The 10,433-nt window shown below is 35.5% G+C and overlaps 2 protein-coding genes across 4 annotated transcripts; one reads left to right on the top strand and one right to left on the bottom strand.

Moving 5' to 3' along the window:
* Positions 1-498: 498 nt before the first annotated feature.
* Positions 499-2,850, top strand: LOC107778896 (pentatricopeptide repeat-containing protein At4g13650-like). Of its 2 annotated transcripts, XM_075255496.1 has the most exons (2): positions 499-2,094; positions 2,257-2,850. In XM_075255496.1, the coding sequence occupies exons 1-2, from the start codon at positions 645-647 to the stop codon at positions 2,844-2,846; spliced, it is 2,040 nt and encodes a 679-aa protein (XP_075111597.1). In that variant the 5' UTR covers positions 499-644; the 3' UTR covers positions 2,847-2,850. The 2 variants fall into 2 exon arrangements, with proteins under 2 accessions (XP_075111597.1, XP_016454708.1); XM_016599222.2 differs by having other exon boundaries at positions 499-2,850.
* Positions 2,851-4,317: 1,467 nt separating this feature from the next.
* On the bottom strand, positions 4,318-6,542 carry LOC107778898 (bidirectional sugar transporter SWEET3-like). 2 transcript variants are annotated; one of them, XM_016599224.2, is made up of 7 exons: positions 6,387-6,542; positions 6,233-6,269; positions 5,902-6,124; positions 5,630-5,791; positions 4,909-5,028; positions 4,583-4,818; positions 4,318-4,452 (listed from the first exon to the last, which is right to left on the bottom strand). In XM_016599224.2, the coding sequence occupies exons 1-6, from the start codon at positions 6,421-6,423 to the stop codon at positions 4,615-4,617; spliced, it is 783 nt and encodes a 260-aa protein (XP_016454710.1). In that variant the 5' UTR covers positions 6,424-6,542; the 3' UTR covers positions 4,318-4,452; positions 4,583-4,614. The 2 variants fall into 2 exon arrangements, with proteins under 2 accessions (XP_016454710.1, XP_016454709.1); XM_016599223.2 differs by having other exon boundaries at positions 4,588-4,818.
* Positions 6,543-10,433: the final 3,891 nt, after the last annotated feature.

The raw sequence follows: 10,433 nt of genomic DNA, 5'->3' as shown, positions 1-10,433 counted from the left end.
TTGTCGGCCTTCTCAAAGTCGGACACATAGAGTGTGTAGAGGTACTTGGAGCAGCGAACATTGAATTTGACCATATCCTTATTCTTCTTGATCTTGACAGATCGTGCATCTTTCCTTCTTGCTGTGAGAAGGAAATCCTTGATTTCGTGGATTTGCTTCGGCATGATTGAGTCTCCGGGTTAGGGCTTGTTGTTGTTGTGTTGCTGGTCGTTGGATTTTGAAGGATTGATTAACGTGAATCAAAGAGAAGATGTCGTTAGGAGGAGGAGGCGAAAATTTTAATGGGATTGGGGAAGAGAATGAGATGTATCAAAGTAGAGAGAGAAAGAAAATTGTGTAACTAAATAGCATATTTAGTGGCTTAGGGTAGTATTTTAACCAAAATTAGATATTTTGCTATAAACATAAAAAGTATCTATAGAATATAATTTTTTTTAAATGATATTTATTTAAAATAAATAAAATGTTAACCTTTGATAAGCTAAAAATTATATCCCAAAAAAGGCCAAAGTCATGTGTCTGCATGAGTTTTTACGGAGGAGAAACTGTATCAGTCTGACCAAAACTCGTAGATTGCAACCATCTTGAAAATTTATTTTTACTGTCGCCTCCGTTTGCTTTGATAGGATAGTAAAAATAAAGAAATGATTATAAGGCCATTATTTACGGGTCCCTGGAAGCATCACCGCTGGAAAGGGAGTCTGAGATTTTTTTCGAACATATGCTACTATAGAAATAATGCTCCGCCATCGAAGTCCGACGTCGTTGTCTCCACTAACAAAGCCATAACAGAGCTAATGAAAGAGGGTTCAATTGAACCAGCTCGAAAGCTGTTCGACGAAATGCCTGAGAGAACCGTTGTCTCATGGAATACCACTATTTCTGGGTATTCCGAATGGGGAAAGTTCACCGAAGCGTTAAAGTTAGTTTCTTTGATGCACGGCAGCTATATGGAGCTAAATGAATCTACTTTTTCCTCAGTTCTAAGTGTTTGTGCTCGATCACAGTCGCTCAGCCGTGGCAAGCAAGTCCATGGGCTAGTCTTGAAATCTGGATATCAAAGTTTTCGTTTTGTGGGTAGTGCTATATTGTATCTTTACTCCACTTGTTGTGAAATTGAAGATGCGAGGATGGTATTTGATGTGTTGCATCAGGAGAATGAGTTGTTATGGAGCTTGATGCTTGCGGGATATGTTCAATGTAATCTGCTAACTGATGCTTTTGAGATTTTTAGGAAAATGCCAACCCATGATGTTGTTGCTTGGACCACTTTGATTTCTGGATACTCAAAGGTTGAAGGTGGATGTCACAAGGCTTTAGAGTTGTTTAGGTCAATGAGAGAGGATGATAACGTGGTCCCGAATGAATACACCTTGGACTGTGCTTTGAGGGCTTCCGGTAGATTGGGATCTTTTTATGAGGGTAGAGCACTTCATGGGTTGGTAGTGAAGCTTGGGTTTGAGTGGGATAATTCAGTTTCTGGTGCACTGGTTGATTTTTATTGTAATTGTGAGGTTCTTGATGATGCTATGTTGGTCTATAGTGCACTAGTTAATCCTTCCTTAAATGATTCAAACTTGCTGATTGGAGGGCTAATCAAGGCAGGCAGGATTGGGGTAGCTCGATCACTGTTTAACGGATTAATCAAGCGGGATCCTGCTTCATACAGTTTGATGATCAAAGGATATGCCATGTCTGGCCTAGTGGAGGAGTCAAAACAGTTGTTTCTGGAGATGCCGGAAAGAACTTTAATTTCCCTCAATACCATGATTACTGTGTACTCAAGGAATGGTGGAATCGATAAAGCTGTCCAGCTTTTTGAAGAAGCCAAAGTACAGGAAAATTCTGTTACTTGGAATTCTATGATTTCAGGATATACCCAAAATGATCAACATGAGAGTGCGTTAAAGTTGTATACGACCATGAGAAGGTTAGCAATTAGCCAAACTAGGTCAACATTTGCTCTCCTGTTTCACGCTTGCTCCTGCCTTGGATCACTTCAGCAAGGTAAATTGATTCACGCAGATTTGATTAAAACTCCATTCGGATCCAATAACTATGTTGGAACAGCTCTTGTTGACATGTACTCCAAATGTGGGAGCCTTGGTGATGCTCAAGCGTCGTTTCACAGCATTGCTTTTCCTAATGTAGCAGCATGGACAGCTCTGATTAATGGGTATGCACATCATGGGCTTGGCTCTGAGGCGCTTAAATGTTTTCACCAAATGTTAGACGAAGGAATCGATCCAAATGCAGCAACTTTTGTGGGTGTCTTATTGGCTTGTACTCGTGTAGGTCTGGTGGGGGAGGGCACAAGACTTTTCCACGTTATGCAAGAACAATATGGTATAACACCCACCCTGGAACACTACACGTGCTTGGTAGATCTTCTTGGTAGATCAGGCCATCTACATGAAGCTGAGAAGCTTGTTAACAGAATGCATATTGAACCAGATAGCATTATTTTTGTTGCACTGCTTAATGCTTGTTGGTTCTGGATGGATGTGGAAATTGGTGAGAGGGTGGCTGAGAAACTGTTCTCGTTGGATCCCAAGTCTACATCCGGCTGTGTTATCATGTCCAATATGTATGCAGGATTTGGCAGGTGGTCGCAGAAGATGAGAGCGAGGAAAGTATTGAGAAATCTGCAGTATAAGAAGGATCCTGGATATAGTTGGATTGAACTAAACAACAAGGTTCAATTTTTTTATGTAGATGATAGAACACATCATTTTTGTAATATAATTTACTCGACTTTGGAAAACCTAACAGCAAATGTGAACTCCGAAATTAATTTTGATTGTACTTCTTCAAGATTATATTGGGAAAGGGAGTTACTATCTTAGTCAATCCTCCTAATTATATTGATCTTGCAGAACATCCGCGGTGTTTGATTGAGGTTATTAGTTTTTTGTCCAAAAAAATGCAACTAGCATCATGATGAATCCATAGCATCACCTAAAATTTGTGTTCTTGCTGTTTCATCATTTTGACTTCTCTATGCTTTTACTCTGTTTTCCCCCAGTTTTTTTTTTATCTAGATCTTGCCTCGCTTTGGGTGCCTGAGATAAAAATTAGTCCTGGATTCGTAATGGCTGATCTCTGTATATGAGGCCTTTCTGTCCAGATTAATGCATGTCGAAAATCATACTTGGTCTCAAAGGCACAGGGTCAGTATGTGTTGATATATCCTGAGATATTGTCGTTCTTGTTCATACAGTCTTCAACAATTTTGACGGGTCCTCAGTATATATTCTTTCATTATCCTCTGACATTATAGATCACAAAGTGATTTAGATTTCAAATTCCTAAGAAATAGTAGGAATATTAGCTTCTAGAGCTGTGTCCACTTTCCCAGCAAAATTCTGATCTTTTTTGGTAATTCTGATGCTGTTTTGGAATAAATCTTATATTTTACAAGGGTCTCCTAAGAAACAGTACGACTATTAGTTTTTGGAGCTGCATTCACTTTCCTGGCATAATCTGATGCTTTTCTGTTCTTTTTTGGTAGTTCTGATGCATTTTTGGGAAAAATGCTCATGTTGGGCAGAATTTTCCTTAAACGCCATAACTTTGAAGCGCCAGTAATCTTGACGATCACCAGAATTTTTCAGCATTCTGGCAAAATCCTGAGAATCACCATAACAGATTAACAGCTGTTAAGGGAAATCTTGCCCAGCATGTATTTAAATTCTGGCGCTTAAGGAAAATCATGTCCAGCGTGCTTTAAAATTCCTCTCCTTTCCTTTTAGTCCCTAAAATTTTTTTGGGCGAATGACACAAATAGGAATAGGATACTGTCTGGCACGTGGCTTTTTTCGCCAAACTTGTGGTAGTTGTGTCAAAATATCAACAGTATGAATTGGATGTGTCGCTGAAGTTTAGGCCCTAGGGAGAGGAGGAAAAAATAACAAGGTCATAAACAAGAACTCTTATGGTTTTTGAAATTCCGCTCAACTGTCCTCTCTAATGAAACCTCTTCTTTCCTTTCTATTCCACATCAAATAAAATTATTATTATCCTTTTCTTTCTTCCAACCAAAAAAACGAGTAGTAGTGGATATCGTGGATGTAGTATTTGATTAGCTTTCATATATTAGTCTTTCCTTAATCGTGACTGATGAGTCAAGAAATAATTTGAGATTTTGTACTAAACTTTATGGTTCCTGTTGCAACGCCTGACAACTGCCTGTTTGATAGGGGCTTATTATAGAATAATCTCTGTTTTATAAAGCAGAGTAAAATATGTGATTGCTGGGTCAACTATATAGCTCAAAACTAAAGTGAAAATGTTTAAGAAAGAAAACTAGAAGCTTGAGGCACAAAATAAACTAGTTCAATTCCTCAAGAGAATTAAAGGGTTACACAACCGACAAAGCAATGCATGCAAATATTTCTTGGTCCTCTTTCTGAACGTTGGTGAGCGCAACTCCTTGATCGAGTAAGTTTTTACCTACTTGTCCAAAAATAAAATGGTAACAAAACTCTAATTATTACTTTCCAATAGATAACAAGAATGAAACAAAGTCATAAGTTAATTAAATAGATAGCAACACACAAATGTGAGAATATGTATAATATACCTTACCTTAAGTAATAAATTACTAAAAGCTCTTCAAGTCTTGGTACTGAGATTCTCAGTGACAATTAACTTCGATTCTTTTATCTCATCCAATGGGAATTCTTGCTTGATTTTCTCATCGTTATATTCCAAATCTGGCCATTTCTTTGGTTCTAAATCCTTTATGGGGTTCTTTCGGTACTTGCAATACAATATAAGCTGCAGGATACACAGGGGTGTTCCCGCCAGATTTGGAGACTGAAATGACAAGTAGTTTATATTATAACACTATTCATCTAGCTTTGAATTTATGAAAAAGGAATTGAAGGTAGGTTAGTATAGACAAACCGCTAGAAAGAGATCATGGCTCAAGAGACCATAGGCCATCCAAAGGCAACTAGCAAGAAATGAGAAAAATGACAAGTAAAATGGCATAAATTCCACGCTCTTTGTCTTTATCACTTGTCTCTGCACCCAATTAGTACGCACGTACATGAGTAATAATTTAATTAAATATAATCGAAATAGACAAAAAGATTATAAAAAAAAAAAAAATTGAAGGGGTCTAGTCATCATGCTCATGAGCAACCTGTATAAGCTTATAATTAGAATCTTTTAAGAAATTTTACAACGTATAAGTGCTTTAACATTTTGGTTGATACTGTCGTCTGTCCAGACAATAATTACTCCTTATAGTTTATTATGTCCGAGGGATATCAATAATTAGATAGTCCACTTAATAAGTCCCTCTCATGGTGCATGTGTCCCATTAGATTGCGAGACAAACCCCATAATACATAAAACTTAAACTACTAGTAGTACTTTACGGGGAAAAAACGTAAATGAAAAAAAGATTTAAGATATATATACTACAGTAAAAAAAAGTTCACTATCAATTCAATTTAACTATGTTTTTCAGATTTCCTTATTAGAGTTGTCACGAACATTTTTATTTTAAGTCAACTTAACTTGCTGATTGATGGCGTAAAAATTAAATTTTATACACTATATGTGGACTCAATGCCGAGAATGAGAAGTTAAAGTCATGAAAAAGCAAAAAAAAACTTACCACAACAACTAGAGGGGAAGCATACATAGCGACTGAAGCTACCAGTCCAATGCTCCCTACAAAAACCTTGCGACGGCGGTGATCATGAAATACAAATGCAGATATAATTCCTGTTGCCACGCATATTAGAATTATAGGCACCACCATATTAGCTACCTCCTTCTGCTTTTCAGAAGAAAAAAAAAACTAAGTAATTAATAATGCACTATGCTATACAAAGAAAAAAAAAAATAACGTGCCATATTCAGAAAATTGAGATATATTCTACTTGCCTTTCCTTTAGGGGAAGAAAACCAGAAATATATGAGAATGAAAGAGATCTCCAAAAGAATCCCTATTCCATTAATAGTAACCACTGGGAAATTTTCCCATCGATAACTTACTACTGGTAACCCATACCATGTGTAGAGACAACAGTTGAACAATGCTAGTACGTAAGGTACGCATGAAAATCCTTCGGTATTCTTCTTCTTTATAACTCTAGAGAAAGTCAGCCTGTCAAACACAAGGAAGAAAATGTTATATAAACAATATTATTAGAACAACAAAAACTAGAGGTTTAATAATATTAACAATGTAGAAATTAAAATAGATTATAATTACATAGGTGCAGCATAGAGCAACATGGAGGCGGCATTCCCTGGGACAAATAAAACCATGCACGTTTATATATCATGTAATACTATAGTTAATTATATATAAAAACTATTTCCAGATATGGAAAAGAAAAGTGGAGTTAAATAAAAGTATGGTATACCCATTACTCCTACTGCCAAACGCAACATATCACCCATTTCTTTGGAGCCTAATAGATAGTTTTGGAGAGCAAAATATGAAGGATGATAAATCTAGCTCAGAAGACCTTGTCAAAAAACATGCAAGTATTTAAGATGGTTGTTTCTGAACTGTTTAGTATTCCTCTAAGGTATAAATACTATAGTTTTGCTTAAGAAAGAGAGAAAGTGCTGTCTACATCTATCCAAATTTGTGGGTGGAAGCTGATCAATCAATATCAAAATAAAAGAAAAAAGAAAAATTTGTGGTAGGAAAATTGGTTAGCTTGTATATTTAATATGGAATAATTTGTTCAATGTAAATGCTCCATTTAAAAACGCTTTAATTTATGGGTATATAATAGTAGGATAGAAAGAGAGAACGAGATGCATGCAAAAGGAAAAGCATAAGTTTGAAGAAATTCTATTTTACTACTAGATATGTTGGTTCTATTTGTTGGTGGAAGATGTTACTGGACTTCCACTATCCACTTAATTTTGATGCAAAACGCTAATCTTCAGGTGGTTTCATTTTCACGTCAGATACAATTAAATGTCTCAATTTTTGTTTTATTGGGTTACTTCGAACCCACTAACCAGATTGATCCAAATTCTCACATTAAATGCGCGACTGTCTGTCAGAAGATTTTTTTCATTTTCAAAACTCGAACCTCGATACTCTGGTTAAGAATGGAGATCCATCCTATCACACCCGTTGGTCGTGTTAAATTTTTCTTACAAATTCTTATTCTCGCTCCATATGCAGTGTGTCATGTTGAAGAATTTTTTTTTTCTTTTCACGTTGGTAAAGCATTAAGATTGGCGAAAAGGCAGACTTCTTGTTAATTAATGGTTATATACTAAAGCTGATTGGAAAATTACCTGAATAAAGATTTTTAAAATTCTTACGTGTCCAGAGTACAAATTACTTATCTCTTCATGTTCTTGAACGATCCAAATTAGGCAAATTTTCAGAATTTTAAGTCGGTGGATACAAACTGCTCCTACTGTTACTATTTGAGGAGGAATAATAAAAGAGTAAATCAAATTACCAGATAATTGCAAAATTATTGGAAAGGCGAACATTGAGGTCAAACATGTAGTAAAGTGATTAGGAAAAAAACCAATTCATTATTATGGTTGATATCAGCAGCATTATCTTTTGAGATGTTCCCCATTAATTCATTCTCTTATAATATTCCACAAATCCATTAAAATTCTATTATCCTCAAATGAGCATTAGCTGCTCCTACGGTTATGCTTGAATCTTATTCTGTCTTTGTTCTGGTACGTACTATTGAATATTAATGTTCGTCCAACGCATTAATCCAAATTTCCAAGAGACAATAGACTACTCCCGTTTTTTGGTCGATTAGTGCCTCCTATTACAGGCTTGATAAGAAGTTAAAGTTTTCTCACTTGTCTGCCACGTAAAGTTAAAATTTAAGTTATATACGCTGACAACTTAAAAAAATATTGCAAATTATTTTGTGAATATTAATCCATGATAGCAGACTAATGTTATTTTATTAGGTTATAAAAAAAATTACTTATAATTACTTTATATATGACCTAATTGTATAAATATTTCTTATACCGTTATACCTTCATAAAGCTTAAAAACTCCTTAAAATTACTCATCCTGTTATAAATATATTATATTATGGATGTTCATTTAGTACTCCGTTGTAAATAAGCTTCCTGAAGAAGCTTATTCATATGGGACTCCACCGTAAATATGTTTATCTATTTAGTACTATATTGGAAATAAGCTTCCTGAAGAAGCTTATCACTTCGGTACCCGGTTATGGATAAACATTACCCCCAGTAGAAGTTTATCCATATCAGGTATAATAAGCTTATCTTTTCAGTACCCAGTTATGGATAAACATTACCCCGGTAGAAGATTATCCATACCGGGTATAATAAGCTTATCCATTCAGTACTCCGTTATGGATAAATATTGCTCTCAGTAGAAGATTATCCATATCTGGTACAGCAGCAACTTGTAGTAGCAGCTTACACAACAGCTTATAGTAGTTTACACTGCAGCTTGTAGTAGCAGCTTACACATCAGCTTGTAGTAGCAGCTTACAGAGCACCTTCTTTTCTTCTATAAATAGAAGAGATTTCAGTTCATTATGTACATCAGTTTGAATTCGAATAATATATCAGTTTCTCTCTATACTTGTCTTTACTTTATAGTCTTTATTTCATAACACGTTATCATAACGAAGCTCTACCATCTCGAGCAAATATTTTGAAAGTATCTGAGGTAAGAACTTTCTTTTCCTAAATAATGTTAAATCTTTCTAAACTTGAATTTGTAGCCCTGGATATATCGGGCAAAAGCTACATGTCTTGGGTGTTTTATGCTGAAATTCATCTTGATGCGATGGGTCTGGCAGACACCATCAAGGATAAAAATCAGGCATCAAACCAAGACCGTGCCAAAGCAATGATATTCCTACGCCATCACCTTGATGAGGGCCTGAAAATGGAATATCTCACTATTAAAGATCCAGTCATACTGTGGAATAATTTGAAAGATAGATATGACCACCTGAAGATGGTCGTTCTTCCACAGGCACGTTATGATTGGACTCATCTAAGGCTACAAGATTTTAAATCTATCAGTGAGTATAATTCTTCTATGTTCAGAATTATTTCCCAATTAAAATTATGTGGTGATAATATTACTGATCATGATATGTTGGATAAAACTTTCACCACTTTTCATGCCTCGAATATGCTCCTGCAGCAGCAATATCGAGAGATGGGATTTAAAAAGTATTCTGAACTTATCTCACATCTTCTTATAGCAGAGCAACATAATGGGCTATTAATGAAAAATCATGAAAGCCGACCTATTGGTTCTTGTCCATTCCCTGAAGTGAATGAGACGAACTTCCACCAAGCTAAACGTGGAAGAGGTCGTGGCCCCAGTCGTGGTCATGACCGTGGTCGGGGAAGAAACCCCAATCATGGTAATAATAATGCACCAAAGAAGCCTTTTCACCACCAGCAGTGAAAAAGGAAGGAACAAAAGCATGAAGCGGTGCAAGCGCCAAATGTAGAAAATGCATGCTATAGATGTGGAGGAAAAGGGAACTCGTCACGTACTTGTCGTACGCCAAAGCACCTGGTTGAGCTTTATCAAGCCTCCCTGAAGAAGACAGAGAAAAATGCTGAAGCAAATTTTATTTCTGAAGATAATTTAGACTTCATGCATTTGGATGTAGCTGATTACTTTGCACTCCCAGAAGGAGAAACAAGTCATGTAATCGGTGGTGAATCTGTAGAAATGTAAATATTTTAATTTTTGTTATTTGTAATAGATAGTATGGTTATGTAATTGTTGTACATAAAGAAAAATTATGATTTGATAATGATGTTTACTATAATATATCTTATTTATGTCATTTTAAAGAATATGGATAATATTATTAGATCAACTTAAACTCTAGCAGAGTTTGCAAGAAATATACAACCACCAGAAGTAGTTATATTTCATACATCTCATTGTAATTATATTTTGTTAACCACCAGAAGTGGTATATGTCTATGATCACCAGAAGTGATAATTTAGGCTTTCTATAATTACAATTGAAGATAAGCTACATAAATATTCTCTATATTAAATGCACGCCTCGATTTGCTCCTGAAGTAGTAAATATTTTAAAAGAGGTTGAGACATCAAAATTTGATGTGATTAATGCGCATTCAGATAATTATGTTCGATTTCCTGAAGGATGAGAACTTTTGATAATATTAATCCATTCCCTGAAGTGAATGTGACAACACTAATAAGTCGGGTAAATATGAACGCGCTCTTGATGTGAATACATTACAATTCACTTCCAGAAGAGTTAATATAATTGAGAGAATATATACTCAATATTTCGTATTTTAAATTTGCTCCTGAAGAAGTAACACAGTTGAAATTGCCTCCTGAAGTGGAAAAATATTATGAAGAAGAGTTTTCGTGTGCTTAAACAATTGTTTTACATTGTTTATTTGATTGTGATTTT

Source organism: Nicotiana tabacum, chromosome 6, assembly GCF_000715075.1.
Source record: "Nicotiana tabacum cultivar K326 chromosome 6, ASM71507v2, whole genome shotgun sequence".
In the NCBI taxonomy this organism is placed as follows: Eukaryota; Viridiplantae; Streptophyta; class Magnoliopsida; order Solanales; family Solanaceae; genus Nicotiana; species Nicotiana tabacum.
Note: the sequence above shows the minus strand (reverse complement) of the source record. Positions and strands in the feature narration are given on the sequence as shown.